Source organism: Micropterus salmoides, unplaced genomic scaffold (assembly GCF_014851395.1).
Source record: "Micropterus salmoides isolate LMB-PRFRI ecotype aquatic unplaced genomic scaffold, ASM1485139v1 Ms_hic_scaffold_3, whole genome shotgun sequence".
Classification (NCBI taxonomy): domain Eukaryota; kingdom Metazoa; phylum Chordata; class Actinopteri; order Centrarchiformes; family Centrarchidae; genus Micropterus; species Micropterus salmoides.
Genome location: NW_024042261.1, coordinates 18,515,056 through 18,535,110, shown reverse-complemented (window position 1 = coordinate 18,535,110; position 20,055 = coordinate 18,515,056). Strand labels below are relative to the sequence as shown.

The window sequence follows — 20,055 nt, the reverse complement described above, 5'->3', positions numbered from 1 at the left end:
AAAGTAAATTGCCTCTATCATTGCATATCAACATTTTGTTGCGGTGCTGGGTTAATACACGTGCCATTTTTCTAAATTATTTAAACCAATACACACCAGAACATCTTTATACAACTCTGGACAGAAACCAAATTGCTTCATTACTTTGCTAATATAAGATACTTTTAGACTTAGATAGGAGAAAAATATTCACACCTGTTTGTTTGATGCGTTTTCTGCAGCGCAGTTCGCTTCGTGTTTATGAGGAAGCAGATGATGCAGAACACAGTACATGGCAAAGCCTGAGGACTGTGAGGTAGGTCTGGCAACAAGATGTTGGGAAAAACAAAAAGGACTGACAGTACGCCAGCTCTGTGGGCATTACAGGGTACTTTTCCCTCCATAAAATGATCTTGACACTGAGGTCCTGACTTACAGTCAAAGATGGTGAGAGGTTTATCATGCAGGGATTATAATTTATAGTGCTTTGTTTTCCAGAGATAGACAGATATGTCCATAATTGTCCAAACAAGTTTATAAAAAAACAAAGTTATACAGATAAACATTCTGTTCATATTCACAATGCTGCTTTAATGTTTTATCTCCTTAAATTAGGGATAAGAAGAAAAGTATGTGTAGTTATGAAGAACTGAAGCTGAAGGTACAAATCATATTACAACAGGGATGTAAAATGAGATGGAGTTTGTAGTTCCCTTTATGCTACAAAGCAAATTATATACACTGTTAAAAAAAAAGAAGTGAAAAAACGGAAATATTCTGGCAGCTGGGGCGCCATAAAAATACCGTTACATAACAGTAAATAACTAACTCGTAAAAGAGCGGAAATATTCTGGCAGCTGGGGCGCCAGACAAATACTGTAAAATAACAGTAAATAACCCACTTGTAAAAATACGTAAATATTCCGGAAGCTGGGGCGCCAGAAAAATACCACAAAAATAACAGTAAATAACCCACTCGTAAAAATACGGTAATATTCCATAATGACAAGTCTGTAACTTATCATTATCATCATATTATTAAAATCATGTTACATTTTTGGGGCTTTTATTGTTTAATTAAGAACATATACAATTAAATTACCTTTAAATATAGTTGAACACTGCTATTATACAAATAATCAGGATTAAAATTTATAGTAGAATGCTGCTTTTAATTGAGTTTTATTATAAAATTTCACATAAAAATCTTGTTAATGTAATCAATATATATGTAAAAAAAGAATGATACAACACCTGCAAATACTAGATTTTCCTTACTATACTGTTGGTAATCAGCTGTGTGTGTGTGTGTGTGTGTGTGTGTGTGTGTGTGTCATTGGACTTTTGGACCATTCTTCTAGAAGGGCATTTGTTTTTTTCTAACCTGTCCTGCCCAGCAGCCTGGTATAGAGTATGATGACCTGGATACCATATTGTGCCAGACAGATTTTACTTTAACAAGAGAGTATTAATATACTCCTTTGTCTGTTTTATTATTTATTTAATTATGTATTAATTTGTCACCGGGCCGGACAGGGGGGCAGACACGGGGATGGGGGGGCACAAACAGACAGCACAGAGAAAGGACAAGACCTGTAAGAGAAGGGGGATGGAAGGTGGGGACAACAGGGAAAAGCAGTGGGAAACACCAATTGCAGAAAGCAACGAAACCTGCAATAGAACAGAGAGGAGAATAAAAAAAATAATAATAGTAAAAGACAACCAGCCGAACAGCAGCAATAAACAGCTGACATAGTATGACAACTAAGAGAAAAATTAAAACAAGAAACAGTCCAGCACACTAAATAAGCAACACAGCACAGCCACGAGAACTGGAATAATAACAATTAATTTAAATAAGTAACTGAAAGAAAAGCATCAGGAATAATTCTACCAGGGACAACCTAAATTTGTTTGTGTCTATGTGTGAGACTGTGTGTGTGTCTGTGTGCGTGTGGGTGAATGTGTCTGTATGTGTGTGTGTGTTCCTGTGTCTACGCATAAGCCTGTTAAAGAATGTAGTTGTTAGTGAGAGTGGGATGCCACGACTGTGCCACACTTACCCCAGCAAGAGGCAGGCAAGAACCCCAGTAGCCAATAGTTAGGTAACTAAGGTGCAGTTAAAATTGGAGGGTAGTTGTGACACAGGCACCCCACAACTGTCAGGGTCCCAACCCCCAAGCCCTCTGTGTCTAATGTGTAATTAAAATTGAGGGGCGGCCAATGGGGGAGGAAGAAGGGCAAGGCCGCAATAAAGCAGCCCCACCCACCAAACGCCCTGCAGCCTGCCCGCCCCCCAGAGTCCTAAGGGTGTATGTTGTGAGACATGACCAAAGGGGGAAAAGTGAAGGAGGTCATAGGGAGGCTAGAATGGTCCTCCTCACTGGGACCAGATTCCTGACTGGCCCCATCATTCATTCAGTCCCGTCCCCCACCCCCCTAAGCAGGAGGACGCCAGGTCCCTCCAGCCCAGGGCTTATAGCAAGAGCCCCTCTAGCACCGGCAGCACCCCAGAGTCAGCGACAACCCCGCCCAGCACCCCCAGCACGCAGACCCGCCCCAGACCCAGAGGCTCCAAAGCCCCGAGTCCCAGACCCCCACACACCCCCGAGGCAGGTCAGTGCAGCCCCAACCCAAAGTCGCCCTCGCCCCTCCGGCAGCCCCACTGCCACCCCTCCACCTCACCGTTCCCACACAATCAGGTGCACTCCGAGAACCACCAGGCCATCGGAGCTGCCCCCCCCCCCCTACAAGGGAGCAGGTCCAGAGCAGCAAGGACCCCGCCCAAGGACAGAACGGCCCAACGGCCCAGACCCGAAGGTCCGCCCACACCCAGGAGGCAATGTCACTCAGGCTAGGTCAGGCCAGAAGACCCCCACCCCCGCGCCCTTCCCTCCCTAGCAGCGAAGCATCCCACACACACAACCCCCACCGTAAACGAGAGAAAAGAGACAGCAATCACCCTGCGACAGCAGCAACAGCCCCTCAGCCCTAGGGAGTCAGCAGATGCATCCAGCCCCTAGGACTCAACACGACCACAATCCAGAGGGCCACGACGCAACCGCAAAGCAACCATTGACAAATCCCAAAGCACAATCCCTCCCCACACAGGATCCCCGCACAACCACCAAGCATCCAGTCCGGGCACTAAAATCCAGAGGAGACACCCCCCAACCAGCTCAAAAAGGACCAGCCCGCACCCACAACCCACCCCGTCAACCCCTTCTTCCCGGTCCCCCACCCCTCCAACAACGTCGCCAGACACCTCAGAGAACCGAAATACAATTATCAGGATGCACAGCATGCACACAGGACAGAGCCGCACACCAGCCCAGTCCAGGCCCGCACCTGATGCCCCCAACCCCCGACAAGCACGCAAGCCAATCACGACCTACAGGTGAGCCAACCAACACTACCCCGCTACCAATCTAACTAGCGGCACACAACAGCCAAGTAATGCGCTGCACAGGAGAGATGCCAGCCGGCGCAAACCGCCCCCATCCCCCACGCCAGCTACACCGTGACCCACACCACACGTTAACCACCGGACCGAAACCCACCACAAGCACCCCCCTAAATCTAAATCCAAATTTATATAAAGTAGCGAATAGAAATTTCCAATTTACTCTGTCAAATGCTTTCTCTGCATCTAAAGAAACAACTGTAGTTTCCAGGTTATGAATAGTGGCATAGTCTATTACGTTAAGTAGCCTGCGTGTATTGTTGGTGGAGTGCCTGCCCTTAATAAATCCTGTTTGGTCAGAGTGCATTATACCAGGAGTGACCTTCTCTAGCCTTCTTGCTAGGGTTTTGCAGATGATTTTAAGATCTGCGTTAATAAGTGATATTGGGCGATAACTGGACGGGAGTGTGGGGTCTTTGTCTGGTTTAAGGAGCAGGCTGATATTAGCAGATTTCATTGTTGGAGGCAACATGCAAGTACCCCTAATTTGCACAACCTTCCTATAGAATGTGAGCGCAAGTATTTCCCAGAATTCCTTATAGAATTCAGCAGGAAAACCATCTGGCCCAGGGGCTTTATTATGTGGCATATGTAAGAGAGCTTCCTGGAGTTCAGCCATTGAAACAGGTGAATCCAGAGCCCTGATCTGTTCATCATCTAACCTTGGAAAATCTATATTGTTCAGAAATACATCGATGTTAGAGCTAGATGGATCAATTTGTGATGTATACAAGTTTTTATAATAATCTCTGAATGCATTGTTGATTTCTTCTGGGTTATAAGTCAGATTCCCAGCTGAGTCCTTTAAGGAGGAAATTGTAATTTTTTCTTTATTCAATTTCAGAAGCAGTTCTGTTCAGTTTGTAGAAGCAGTTCACATGCCTAGGTGCTTGATTTTATATACCTGTGGCCATGGAAGTGATTGGAACATCTGAATTCAATGATTCGGAAGGGGTGTCCCAATACGTTTGCAATATAGTGTATAACGTCAGATCACACAGTCCTATTTATCAATGCAGTTATATTGTAAATCAAACGCTGTCAAGCTTTTTGGATGTAAAGAACGCAAGCTAGTGTAGATCATCTGCCTTTTGCTTATTGCTCCCTATTTGTTATCTGCTCTGTCATTTTAGCAGCCATGTAGCCACCAGACTTGAATTCTTCCCCAATTCTGTGGAGAGGGCTATGGACTAACACATCTCCAGAAATTGGTCACCATACCAATTATTAAGGGAAACTTACTTAATGTCTTGCAGACCTTGGATAGATATACTGTTGATTTTGTTTGCCGTTGTTTATGTTTTCTAATTGAGCTAAGAACCCAAGTGGTTTCTTTAGGTCATCCAGAGGTGTTGTTATGCAAAGTCAGTTTAATCTGAAAATGTACTTTTGGCTTGCATACCAAAAACTTGCAAACAAATGGATTCATTTGGACTGCCAAGAAAAACTTCACATTCGCACTTGTCTTGTCTAATTGCATATATTTGCATCTTTTATGTATACCCACTTAATTTAGAAATTTTGGACTTCCCCAACTCCCGTGCACACAGTTGTGCACTGCCTTGCAAGGCCAGGTGGACCTAATTCAGCAATCAGCTGAGGCAGAACTAGAGGACAGAAAAGGAACAAGGATGCACAGCACAGTGAAACACATACAGCTGTAACAACATTTACCAGATACAAAAACTGGCTTTAGAAAGTCATAAAATATATTGAAACCAGGGAAGAAGTCTTTGGATTGTGCATTAAGTTCACTGTATTTAAAACCACCATTTCCCCCTCTCCTTTGTCTTTCATGTCTCTGTACAGTCCTATGAAAGCAAAATGCCAGCATTTTAAGAAATACTTTCCAATTACTTTACATTCAGATTGCACTTTAATCTTGGAGCTGTGTCTAACAGTATCCAAAATATTCTTTATGTTGGCCCAATTAGGTTTCTAATGAACATATCTGAAATTGTCGTCAATAAGGTATATAAAACTAAACAACTTTTGTTTCAGGAGAACAATTCTTTACACTGAAATGTTTGACTTGTGTGGCTTATTTGTTGTGAGCATGGAACTGAAAAAATGGTCTATAAATAGTATCAGATGTGGGAATTTGTATTGTGGTGGTACCTTAAAAGGTCTGTGGGGTGGTGATGGCGCAATGGCTAAGACACATGCCTTTGGCGTGAGAGACCTGGGTTCAATCCCCCAAGTCACTTTAGATAAAAGCGTCAGCTAAATGAATAAATGTCTGAGTTTGCTCAAATTAAGTAAATTTAAGGAAGTCTGAAACTGTCATTAATAACCCTGGTACAAGATTACTCAAAATGGGTTTCTGATCTCTATTATAGGATAAATGGATATATGTAAAATAATGTGAACATGTGGTAATTTTTAATTATGAAAAAACAGGATTTAAATATGTTTACTTTAGGTTTTGATAATACACCTATAGCTAAGACTCTTCAATCAAGTATCTGTAAAATGGCATTAAAATAAATTTTTCATCACAAACCCGTAATTTTACAGGAAGTTTTCTTTTTTAACCCCATTAAAAGGTGAATGCCTGTCATTTAACAATAAAGTAAGTAAGTAAATATCCATAATTAAAGGAGATATTTGTCAATTAACAAGAAAATCTATGTCAAGTTACAGAATAAATGTTTTTGGTTACGGTTAACTGTTACTAATTGTACCAAGTTTAAGAATTGTTTTTACAGTATTAAACTTATTTTTAACAGTTTTTTCTTTTAAATAATAAAAACAATATTTGTGAAAATACGGGAAATTCCTGAATGTATTGTAACAGTTTGTTTATGTCAAAAAACCCAATATTTTCTTTAAAATAACCACAGTTAATCACTCTTAATCACAGCAGCAGGTTTTTCATATTATTTACATTAGACATGTAAATTCACAGTTTATAGTGCAATTTTTTGATATTTTCATGTATTTCAAAAATACAGGAAAAAAACTGTGAAATAAAAAGGAATAAAACTTTAAAATTACAGATTTACAGATTTTTTTTACAGTGTATATACAAAAAATATACAAAGAAATGAAACTATTTTACATTGTGCAGTGCTGAGGATGAATCTAAGAGTCTCTCATCCTGGGAAAAGAAGCTGCTCTGTAGTCTGGTGGTGCAACACCAGATACTTCTGTATCTCTTGCCAGACAACAGCAGTGTGAACAAGCTGTGGCTGCAGTTGGTCCTGTCTTTTAGTATCCTTTGGGCTCACAGCCACCTCACCGATATCATGGATGCTAGGAAGATGGTTACCAATGATCTTCTGAGCACCCGCTGCAGAGCATGGGGCATTCATCCCATGCTAGTTTCTGATGTTTCCAGTCAGGATGCTTTCTATTGCTCCTCTCTAAAAGTTAACAAGAACTTGGCAAAGGGATTTAGCCGTCTTAAGTTTTGTTAAGAAATACAGCCATTTCTGAGCTTTTTTCAGCCGCATGGAGATGTCAGATGACCACGTAAGGTTCTCTGTGACACTGATTCCCAGGACCCTAAATTTTTTTCCTATGCTTGCAACTCTGTGTGCCTGTATTTCAGCACATCGGTGCTTTGATCTAAATGCTAATGTCTGCATGCTAACATGCAGATGTTTAGCAGGCATAATGTTTACCATGTTCACCGTGTTAGTTTAACATAGTAACATGCTAGCATTTGCTAATAAGCTCTAAACACAAGGTGCAGCTGAGTCTGAGCGGAATGTCAGTTTTTCAGGTATTTGGTCAAAAGTCAAAGACGATTTGTCCTGATGGTGCTGGATGAAAAATTAGGATCACATAAGTTACCACAGTTCATCCTGAGGCATAGCCCTCAAAACCACAAATTTAAACTTGTTGGTGGCACTAGAGGAAAAGTCAGTGAATCACCAAAGTCTATATTATAATATCTAGTGGTGAACCAACCAACAGACAGACGGACATTGGCATAGAGCCTCGCCTCTAGCATGGCCAATAAAAAAAAAACGGGCCTGTATGTAGCTCTCTCGGAAACTAAGTTGTAAAGAAAATGAAGACACTCTTGATCTCAAATCAGACCCACACCAATGCTGAAAATGATGAAGGTTTGGGTTGAACTAGACACATGTTGTGCTAAAAGACTAATGTAACTCCCAGGAGTGGTAAATACCTGTAATTTATATTGACATGGGGTCATCATTACAGATGTGGGTTGTCTGTGTGGGTTTATTGCCATTAAGAACATTTAATAACACTATAAAAGAAGGAAAACTGGGGACAGACAGTTGTACCACAGCTGGGAAGCTAAACCCCCCACAGTTGGAGCACTGCAAGTTTCACAGATGACTTTCTCCCCAGCAACAATTTACAGCTCCTGCTGGGGGATCCTGGGGCGCTCTCAAGCCAGATGAGGTATATAATCTCTCCAGCTTGTCCTGGTTCAACCCCGGGGTCTCTTACCAGTTGGACGTGCCTGGAAAACCTCCAAAGGAAGGGGCCCAGGAGGCATCCTGAGTAGATGAGAAAGTTCTTCTCCATAGCCTTCCCAGACTCCTACCACCCCTTGGTTTTTGCTTTGACAAACACTGAACCCTTCTGGCTTGTACCTGTCTGCTGCTTCAGGATACCCTTATACTAACCAAGGCCTGGAAGGCCTCATCCTTCACTCAAACAATACCAAAATAAATGTCAGTCATTGCTCCGCCTGTATACATACAGCGCACTAAACTTGTAATTTCCTGCATTCTGGAGACATTTTCTGCTCCAATTTATGGTGGAAGGGAAACTATATTTAAATTGCATTGCAAATTTCTTTAATTGTGCAAATAAACCTTTCTCAAAGCATTTTCATTTGTTAGTTAACATTTCTTCCTGCAAACAATTTTTCTGAACATTTTTAACAAATGTTTTCAAAAAAGTGATGGGGACAAATTCAGCCATTTCAAAATGTTGTGGGGACATGTCCCCAGCGTCCCCAGTGTAAATGAAACCTATGGTAAACCACGAAAATCACCCTCTGTAACCTAGTGATGATGATTTATATCAAATTAGTTTTTTAAATCAGTTTTAAACTCATCCCATAGTCACCAAATCACCAAGTCATAAACGTGAAATCTTCAGAGTAATTGGATATGATCTGTGGATATGATCTTACTTGATCCCATGGTGGAAAGAAACTAGGGAGCAGAACAGAGCAGAGTCAACAAAGGCCACAAGATTTTGGGGTGATAAGTGAACTCAGAAAAGGGGCTACATAGTTTTTAATATAAGCTGGACCAGTTGGCTATATTCACTTCACATCAACTGAATTCCTGTAAAACATGAAAGGGGAAATTAAGCTTAAAACAGCCAGGCTGTCGCCCTTATGTTTGGGGAACATTTCTCTCTGGAGGGAGTCGAGTGTCACTGTGGACGGACAGCAGCAGTCCTATGAAATGAAAGGGTCAGACAGCCTCACAGTCGAAATATATAGTATGAAGTCAAAACACGCTTGTGGTTTTACTTTTTGCCACCTGAGCTGGCATTTGCTCAAACATTCAAAGTGACACGATCATCCTTGTAAAATAAAATTAACATTAGAGAACACCTCACACAGCTGGAAAATGGATAGATCCTGGTACGCCAAAAATAAGGTCAAGAATAAGGTGGAAATTACAAATCACTGATGATTTCATTCAGTTCAGTTCAAGTAGATTCAAATACTTAAATTACAAAGTCATAGTTACTGACAGCCCACCGAATATGTAGTTTTTACCTTTATTTTACCAAAGGAGTCACAAAGCCAATTCACATACTCAGATAGACCTGTTACAACAGTACAACTGTACATTCACACCTGGAAGCAGCCCAGCTCAACCACAGTCTGATCTGTCGACCACTAGAGCAGCTGGGGAGTTAAGGGCCTTGTTCGAAGGGCACCTCAGTTGTGATAATGAAGGTCTGGGGATCGAACTTCACCGTGACTTCTACTGTTTCTGAATGTCTGCTCTTCACTTGTAAGCTCAGTCTGTTTCGTTCAGTACAAATCCAGACCGACATATACATTGTTTATGAGCCTACTAGCTCTGTAAAAGAGATCATCCCCAACAAAGTTACCACAACATTGTTGCTTCTGTGGCTCTCGCTGTCTTTCAGTCACCAGTGAGGGAGCTCCGTGGAGGACACACCATCTGTTTCAAGTTAATATTATGATAGATTTCATACAGGCACAGTAGATTTTAAGTCCATATATAAACAGCTCCAACACATTTTAAGTAAGAGAGCTGACAACACCAACTTGCACATTTATTTAAACAATCAACAATAACTGTGTCTTAATACGTAAAGTGAAAATTACTAATGTTTTCTACACACACACAAATGTTATCTTGGACTTCTAGCACTCATTTCCTGGACACTTACACTAACCCTAACCACAATGTGCCTAACCCTAACCTTAACCACTGGCCCTATTATAAGCTTTTTCCCTACTGGGGGACACTACTTTTGCCCAGTTTTCCCCAACTGGACAAGCCATCCCCAACCAACTAGTCTTTACTCTGCAATGTGTCCCGAAATTAGCATATGCCAGTCCACATGCACTTACCCTATAGCTTTAACCTTACCCTAACCTTTAGCCAAGTCTTCACCCTACAATTCAGTGATAAACGTCACTGGGACTTGCATTTTGTCCCCATAAGGAAGGCGAGTCCCCACATATGACTCTGTAAACACCTCGATAACGCGAAAGGTTCCTGTCTCACATCTCTTTCTAGAGATCTACATAAAAATAGTCCAAAATAGAACATTTCACAGCAAAGTTAATGAATTATACAGAGTGACCAGGACATCACATTTTGCTGCTTTGAGAGGCACAAACAGAATCCTATTCACCTCTGTTGTTCATGGGGTAGAGGCAGAAGATCCACAGGCAGATATCTCATAAACTGTTGCACATAAAATCTTCACAATCTGCACAACTACACACTTCTACAGGGAAAATGTGTGTGATTTTTTTGTGACCTGACCCTTTAAGGTAGCTGCAGGGAACAGGGAACAGGAAGTTCATGCACAAGCAGTAGAAATACATGCATTTGTACACAGTAAGGACTGTCCACAGGCTTCAGGGATCAGAAAGCAGCATGCCTCAGTATCATGTGTGTATTCTGCATTAATCTTTTAATAGCCATTTTTGAGAGGCTGTTTTCCTTTACAGACAAAGCTTTGTACTCTTGTAACAAGAAGACGTGTCATGCTGTGGTATAAATTTGACCCTTGAAACACAAATATTTTCCTTTCACAGAGACTTTTAAAACTGTATTCCCTCCTAATAAGAGTGAAGACAGCTTGCGGGCCCAAATGTTGCCACATATAATGATGCTGACAGTGACGAATGAGAACAAGCCTGAGGTGAAAGCACAAGCCCAACATTCTCAATAGTGGCATTTCTAAAAAAAAACAAAGACAACATACTGAGCTCCTAAAAGAGAGAGAGTGAGAAGGCTCAAATGCTGAATTACCGATCAGAGGAGGCATGAATGTAATGTACCGTAAAGTATGGTAGAGTCTGTAGTCTACTGATACATGCTGTTGAGTGATTGATTCTGTCCAGATGGGCTCTGATAATTCTTCATCATCTTTCACTTCTTTCATCTTTGTTATTTATTATTTCCATTGGGCATTGTAACTGTTCTTCCTCTGACTCACCAGATCTTACAGACATTTCCTGCACACTGTGGAATTAGAGGAATAGTTATAGAATAGACATTTTGGGCAATACACTTAAGCTTCCTGGCTGAGAGTTTAATGAGAAGATGGATACCACTCAGGCGACTGCTGTAGCAGTGTTTTCCTTGTCTTTGTTTTTTTTTAGCAAAGACAAAGAAAATGTTATGAGCTTGACAGAACGGACACAAACGCAACGCTGAGGGGCTGAGGGAGTGGTGATGAAGGAGAGGTGGACGGCGGGGGACGGGGCATGGAGGAGGCACCGGAGAACTAACCGGAGAGGTGAGTGAAGGGGTGTGGTGGCAGACAGACTGGCGAGGAGCAAGGGGGAGCTGGGAGGACGCCGTGGAGGACACCTGAGGGGAGAGGGCAGGTAGGCGAGCCCAGCTGACACAACGGTGGACGGAGGTGAGTGAACCTGGGGAAAGGCAGACACACAGGGTTAATTACAGGGAAAACAGAGAACGGGGAAACAGGGGTTTTGCAGGATTCAAAGAGGCTTGAGTAATGCAGTGGCACCAGGTCAGGAGCAAAGACAATCAAGCGGAGACTGTGTGTAGAACCGGGGTTGATATACTGGCAGAGATGGAGTTGATTGCTGGCAGGTGTGGCAGGCAGAGGAGGTCGCTGATGAGGTGCAGGTGTGGACTGTCAGCTGGGCTCAGGAGCGGAGAGAGAGATGGAGAACACATGCAGGGGGAGCAGAGGAGACACAGAGAGGCAGGCGAAACACAGAGGAAAACAGAATGGTGGGGAAAAATGAGAAATAAACAGGACACTCACCGTCAGCCGGGCTGCCACCACAACAGGTCCCCCCCTCAACAGATGCCTCCAGGCTGACCTCCCAGTTTGTCGGGATGGGCTCTGTAGAAGTCGGTCAGGAGGGATTTGTCTAGAATTTGGCTGGCGGGGATCCAGGATCGCTCCTCCGGGCCTATTTTGCACATCCATGAGGCGACGCACCGTGTAGGTGGGGTGACCATCCACCATCCGTAGAGGGGGAGGTGCTGCTACTGGTATGGAGGGTGCTGGTGGAGACGCATTTGACCCTGGAAACGTGGAAGACTGGGTGGACCTTCATGTGAGGCAAGAGAGTCAGGGAATAGCAGAGGGATTGATGACGGCCTCGATGGGGTAAGGACCAATTCACCGGGGGGGGCGAGTATCTTGGAGGAGGTCGGCAGAGGGAGGTCCATGGAGGAGAGCCAAACTTGCTGTCCAGGCCGATAGGTGGAAGCCGGGGTTCGGTGGCCAACAGTCTTTGTCTATGGATGGCCACCAGAACCTTTGGCGCAGCAGGAAGAGGGTGCGGGCCATCCCGGGGTGGCAGCTGAACCTGGAGGCGTGCGCCCACTGGAGGACCCGGGAGCGGATACTCAACGAGACGTAGAGGCGATTCTGGGGACTGGTGCCAGGGTCGGTGGACTGGGCTCGGCGAATGGCGGACTCCACCTCCCAGACCACGGAGGCGACGAGACAGGAACGTGGCAGGTGGAGTCTGAACGAGTGTCCAAGGAGTGCAGTTGGGAGAGAGCGTCTGGTTTGGTGTTACAGGATCCAGGGCGGTAGGAGAGGGTGAAGTTGAACCGGTTGAAAAACAGAGCCCACCGGGCTTGGTGGGAGGTTAACAGGGTTTTGAGACGGGTGAAGGCTGCAGCGGCCTCTGGAGACCAGGTGAAGGGAACCGAAGTGGAGGTGAGACGGGTGAGGGTGCTGTAGTTGCAAATGAACCGGCGGTAAAAGTTCGCAAAACCAAGGAAACGCTGCAACTGCTTAACAGAGGTGGGGGTTGGCCAGTCGGCGACTGCCTGTATCTTAGATGGGTTGGCACAGAACCACCCTTTCTCGATCACAAAGTCGAGGAACTGGACAGTGGGAGCATGAAACTCGAATTTTCTACCTTGACGAAGAGCCTGTTCTCCAGAAGCCGCTGCAGCACCAGACGGAGCGGAGAGAGAGAGGGAGAGCACACACAGGGGAAGTGGGGGAGATACAGAGAGGCAGGCAAAACACAGTTAAACAGAATGGTGGGAAAAAATGAGAAATAAACAGAACACTCCACTGCCACCCCAACAGAAAGCTTTACTTAAGCAAGGCGGTGCTTTCAAATAATCACTAATACTAGTATGCTAACATGCTCACAATGACAATGCTAACATGCTGAAGAGAGTGCGAGTATCATGTTTACCATTGTCACCATCTTAATTTAATTTGTTAGCATGCTAACAACTAATGCACTCAACAGCTACACAAATCATCCTGAGGTGGACATGAATATGATACCAAATTTCATCCAATAGATATTTCAGTCTGGAGCAAAGTGATGAAACCAACTAACCAACATTTCCATCCTCTAGAGCTGCATGGCAAAAAAGTCACAAACTTCAAAAGTGTCAAGGCTGAGAGAAGCTGCTTCAACGCAGTGAGCAGATTTAAAACCAAACACCAACAGATTACAAAATAAAACCGACTTGCAATTTCAGTTTCTTTTTAAAAGCAGCCATGTGGTTGTATGAAGGGCTGAGCCTTTCACTACACCCATGACAGAGTAGAGCACATAACATAGTCACTATGTCAGCCATTATTACAGTTTTGAAATGCATGCCTCTTTACCCTAGGGTGTGGATGAGACAAATGAGTGTTATCATGAGAAATGAGCTGCTCCCTCCACCGGAGGTCTCCGATTATGTTATCATTGAGCATACAAATATTTGCCCTGTCACATATAGTTTCTATATCATTTTCCTCCATCTTCCCTACAAATGGATCAAACGTCAAGCAATGTGGAAGATGAGATTATTCTAGATTCTGGGTACATGTTTTTCCTCCTGCAGCTTATAAAAGTTATGGTTCATCAGTTTAATCCTGACTGAATCAGAGAAAAGGTAAGAGGTTTTGTGTAGCTGTAGGTACAGATGATTTATAATATTATAATTCATTTCACACAAAGCTTAGAGGGTTGCACAATCATAGGCCAATATTGTCATGTTATTGAATTTCAATCAAACCTCCATCATGTTGCCAACATTCCTACAAATTATGTATCACATGTATGTACTCTATGGACAGCTTTTTCTTTGAAGTGCAGCTTGTTTACTTTAAAGCAGCTGGGTTGCTGAAGAAAAATGCGGGGCCAACCTAGCACGAAAACATCACTGCAGGTTGCATTATGACTCAACATGGTTGATTTAACTTAAGCATGATCGAATACCTTTGTGTTCATTAGCTCTTCAACATGTATAGTTGTTTCTAAATCCAATAACCCAGCCCTCTGTTAATGCTTTGCTCTTCTGCCCTAACAGAATCCATCGTGCCTTTCATAAAGTGCATGCTCCCATGAAATATAAAACTCAACTTTGTCTTGGCCCTTAAAATATAATAAAGTGAATTCTTGATATTTGGGTTTTGCAATGCAGGCATAGATACTACACAAACCAGAGAAGCATTGGCAAAGTGTTTATTGTAAATTGTTTCAAATGGACACAGAAAAGACCATGTATGGAAAATAAAATATTTAATGTGTATAAAAATGAAGACAACTGTTAAAACAGTACTAAAACAGTATGGAGACATTCAGAAGAAGTGACAGATGTGTCTGCAGCACTGAACAGCAGCCCATGAAGCCTCCACACAGAGTGTTTATCGATCTAGTCTCTTATAGCACACACTGAAAAGAAAACATTGTTTTGAAATTTTATTCCCGTAGAGAGTAAACTGAAATCAATTTCTTGTTCTTTCATAAACCTGGACTTTTGTCATTTCCGTAATTAAAATGAAAAGCTATGAAACACACGTTAGATGTACAAGCTGGCTACTACCTTGATTGATGTGATTCATATGATATTTCAAAGCACATATGAACGTGTCCCTTTCAGTTTGGTAAAATTACAATATGAAACTGGCCACAGTCCAACACTGCATGCGTTTCCACATCATGACAAGAACTATTTTTGTTTTAGGATAATGTGCGGACAAGAAATAACAAATCGAGAAAATTCCCTTATTAGAAGCAAATAAACCAAAATATATTCATCTTCATACGAAAGTGAGCGCACTACCAGAGAACATTAACTGCCAGTTTACTGGCCTTTATTAAAACTAGCAATGGAGTTGACATGCAAGCTAATAAAAGTATAGAAAACAACTTTATGCTTTGATTAGTTAAGATTTAATCCCACATATTGTTTTGGAAATTTGGCCCGACTATTTTTTTTTTCTGAAAAACTTTCACAAGCAGAGAGAAAGTTGATCCAATGATCAATTTCTGAAAATCAATAATTTTATACAATTGTATTTTGGCTCTGATTAGACAGTTCATTCACTTACAGCGTGCATGTGAACACAGAGCCAGCTGCAGCTGGTGGGACATTACACATATTCACTTCAGTGACACTGCATCAACCTATCAACAAATGGAGGTTTGGCAGCATCTACAACCACATACAGTCTGTGAAGGGAACAACTCAGGGATACAAACAAAAGCGGACAAAGAACAAGGTACCATACCAATATAGCAACACATTAAATCAGTGTTTAAAAAAAAAAACCAAACAAACAAACCTTTACTAGAAAAATATATTGTTAAATACACAAGACATGCATGTTAGAAACATATGAAGGACCAAAGACACAACTTCTGAAAACAACTTATTTCCACACACAAAGAAAAATACACTTAACGCTGCATTGTCAGCGTTAAAATGTTCAACTTTTGTTAAAATAAATTCAAGTTTCTTTTGTATCTTTTCAACACTTCATTGTTCAAATGGGCTAAAAACAAAAAGACAAAACCAGGATTGAATCAAAGTCTGACTGTTCATCAGATTTCTCGGATTAACCGATAAGTCTACTGACAGCAAAATAATTTAAAATTTGCTGGTGAGTAGTTTAAATTGTGAGGATTTGGTTGCTTGTATCAGTTTTATATCATAAACTGAAAATGTAAATTTGTGTTCTGCTCTGATAACTTGAGATAAGCATTTATAATTTTATTTATTTTTTTAATATATACTACTTTCTATTACTGTATTGATCAGATGCAGCCCTACTACCTTCTGATAAAAATGTGTGATATGAGTGTAATAATGTGTTTTATCATTATCAATGATTGATCTATTAAAACTTGTTTAATAATTTAATACACAGACTTTTCTTGACTGTTCTGGCAGTGGAGAGCTACACCTAACAGCTGTGGGAAACTTTAAACCACATTCTCTAAAACCATCAGGTCCAACAGCTGGAGCTGCCGAGTGCTGCTGGTTGGAAGAAGAAAAAAAAGAATAAAGGTGTTTGTTGATTGCTGCGATTGTCTGGATTAATTTAGTTAGATTTATTGTTATTCTGATCGACTCTTCTCCATCAGTTCTTACATAAGCCACTATAGATGTTGCGATGCTCTGAACATGACAACACAGATCTGATGTACACCGTACCAATACGATTCACAATCACAGGGAAATATAACTCTACACCACAATCATGTGCTATCAGGACTCAAAACGCATGCAGTCTGCTTGCCTTAAGTCACTAAAAAGTAAATGATATGAAACCACACACACACACACACACACACACACACACACACATATAATTTGTTTCCATTTTTAAAACATTTGTATTCAAAATACATAATTCTTTTTTCAAGTCAAACCTATGAAATCGTCTTTGGTTGAGGAAAATATTTTAAAATCTACAGGCTATAAATGTCATTGTACAGGAATGAAACAAAACAAAATGTACTCAAGATCATGTAACTGATCAAAATGGGGAAAGCCGATACCAAGTATCTAATCATTTCCATTTGGAGTGCTCCAAATATTTAAAGTGCTTCTGCATTATTCCCTCAGCATTTAATGTGAAAGAAACATCCATCAAAGTAAGGCATATTGGTTTCATCTACTCAACTGTCCTCTGAAAAAATATATACTTAACATTTGTTCAGAAGAGGAAGGACACTAAACGAGTAGAGAAAGATAAGAGGGACACACATAGAGGACAATCCTCCAGAGAGATGATTAAAATCAATCAACTTGAAAGACAGATGTCAGCGCAAAACCTCAAAAAAAATTTGGGAGAGCATCATCACAGCTGTTGATATAAAACTGGGTGAATAAAAATAATTAGCAGCCTATTCACACACCATCTAATGATGCCTTTTTCACAGAAATGTGGACGTAAAAAAAGGACATAAATTAAGACTAGGAAAAACGTCTCTTTATAAAAGGGGCCTGCAAAGCAGAGGAAGGGAGGCGACGTACTGCCAAAGAAAACAACACCTAAGGGATTTGTTCATTTAGAAGAAGAGATCCTGGAAAAGCTCAAGAGCTAGCCTGGTTCCCGTTCTTAGGCTGTCACTACTGTAGTGGACTCATGATGCCTAGAGGTCAGGGTGTATTCATTTGTTCTTCACCGGGACAGACAGTGGGCGTTCCCCGCTGGGTGACAGACCCCAGGGCTCCTTTAGGACAGTTTAGGCTCTCTGTGTAGTACTGGCACCTGCTGGTATGGCTGTTTCAGGCCACACCTCCACGCCCTGGTTAAGAGGTTTTCCCTACTATGGGGTTGTCCCTGAAACACAAAGGATGACAAAGTGAGTAATGTTTTTATGTGTATTGCAGTACAAATGTAACATGAAGCGACACCTGTGCAGACTTACAGGCTCCCGTACTGTGCTGTGGTGTCACTCCTGATGTTGTGTTGCCTCTGAAGTTCCTCCATGACGTTTCGGAGCTGTTTGAGTGTCTGAAAGGTCTCTTTGGGTTCCTGAATGGTGAACTTTGAGTATTCCTCCTGCTCCCGCTGAGGGCCCTGGTAAACTGCCATACTCGCACATGCATCTACAGGGAGGAACACATCATTATTACAGCGCAGCTTAAGGGCCAGTTTATACTCGAACAGAACTAGTTCTTGCTTTCCGACCACATCGGAAATCAAGTCTCTCTCTCCGGGAAGGCATCATAGTGTTGGACTTGATTGTTCATCTGAAAAGTGAAGAGAGCTGATAGGGGCATTGTGAGGTTTCACAATGTTTTGGTGACCAATTCCAGTTATATAAATTATATGTTATACAAAATATAACATAATACAACCTCAACCTAAGTTTTCTTTTGTCTGTGTGACTAATTGGGACAACATTATTTGAAACTGGTCAAGTATGGAGCGAGCAGGCTGCAGTCAGCTGCAGCTAAACAACGTAATCCTTACGGGCAATTACGCCTTGTCAAAGAACGTCCACTAAAGGGCTTGTTTTTGCTCAAAGCTAAAAACAAGCTCAGATTGTTATTATCAGTGTCTGACAACATGGAAAGGATCCCTAGAAGATTATTTTTATTTTTAAGGACAGCACACATTAATTAGCATTACTGTAAATGTGCTGAGGGAAAGGATCTCTAAAGAGATGGGCATTTTTTTTAAATCAGAAAAAGTCACTTTCTCGCTCCTGAACAAAGCCACCAGACTCCATTGATAAAAAAAAAAAAAAAAAAGGAATTTTAACTTGTAGATCACAGAAGCTGCTGGTCTACCGCTGCCAAGGTTAATAAGTTTGTTTGTGTTAATGCATTACTGATGTTTTAAAGAGTTGAAGACACCACATTCACACAGTTACACAAACAACCGATCGAGGCAGCGGTAGACCAGAGAGGTAAAATTATTATTTTTTTGTCAAGGGAGACTGATGACAGCCATATAGTGTCTGTTTCTGGTTTAACAAAAAGGATCTTACTCTTTAAAAATAAGGTCTCTCTCTCTAGGGATCCTTCCCACAATTTTGTCAGACACTTGTAACAACAATCTGAGCCTGTCAGGGCAAAAACAAGCCCCTTAGTAGAGGTACTTTGACGGCACGCACTTGCCCACAAGCCGTTTTTCGTTGCTGCCGACTGCAGTGCAATCGCTCAAAACTGGACCAATTTCAAAAAATGTTGTCCCACTTAGTCACATAGAAAAAACTCTCTAACAACCATGTAATGCTCCAGGAATCCAATAGTGTTTTTTGCGACAAGTGTATTCATGAAATCATGTGCACTCTAATAAACACACACTGTGTTTAATGAACAAAAGCACTGACCCTCCATGTCCTGGAGCTTGGTGTCGTTTGAGGAGAGGAGGGAGAAAATTCTCTCCGTTTCCCGGTCACAGTCTATGTCCAGCTGCAGGTTCGCCAGCACGGTGCTGAAATAGGAGAGCACGAAAGTGTAAAAAGATCTCATCCAGGAGAGGAAAGCAGAGAGAAAAGGAGGATATACAATATTTACATCCAGCTCAGCCCAGTGAACAACCTGTCATCACACTGATGTTCTTTAACCTGCAGAGCACACAGTGGCAGAATAAACAGTAGAAGTGTGGCTGAAGTTTCTATTCAGATTTAGGAAAAAGTGAATATTTAGTGTGGTCAAACAGCTACAGTACATTAGTCTACTGCACAAATAATAAATGATCTGTTTAACTAAAGGAGCAACAAGAATTTGTTGCCAGCTTTGCCTGAGACATTTTGTTTCATTGAGTTTTTTGTAACACTGCTGCACAATTGTGTAATGTGCAAAGGTCTGTGGAAAGAAGAAATCCAGAGGTGGAATAGTAGGTTGAAATCATCAAAAAGGCCAAATACCCCTTTCCAAAGTAAAGGTCTGCTGAGCATTTCCAAGTTATTTTATGTTCTCAAATCAAGCTGGGTTTTGTATTTTGCCATTTTAGAGAGTTTATATCTTTGAGTTCTCAAATCTACTCTTTCTACACAACATGCAGGTTTTCATGAGTCACAGCTCTCATCTTGGAGTAAGCATCTACTTGGTTGGTCATATTTACCACCGGTGGCAGAGTTTCAACACAGTGGTGAGCAATTTTATTATGCGTTTACTGTGATCAGTAGTACTGTCAACAGCAGCAACAATATTGGATACGTTATAGATGCTATTTTTATTGTCCTGGTGGTGACGATG

General features: G+C 41.7%; 1 protein-coding gene across 1 annotated transcript in view; it reads right to left on the bottom strand.

Annotated features, from left to right (window-relative positions):
• Positions 1 to 14,559: 14,559 nt before the first annotated feature.
• rasa2 (RAS p21 protein activator 2) overlaps positions 14,560 to 20,055 on the bottom strand; it is a 37,558-nt gene continuing 32,062 nt past the window's right edge. Inside the window, exons 22-24 of the mRNA XM_038693199.1 lie at positions 19,185 to 19,288; positions 17,772 to 17,952; positions 14,560 to 17,683 (exon numbers count right to left, since the gene is read on the bottom strand). Coding sequence (XP_038549127.1) covers positions 17,653 to 17,683; positions 17,772 to 17,952; positions 19,185 to 19,288 — 316 coding nt within the window. The 3' untranslated portion in view covers positions 14,560 to 17,652. The remainder of the gene's footprint in view (positions 17,684 to 17,771; positions 17,953 to 19,184; positions 19,289 to 20,055) is intronic.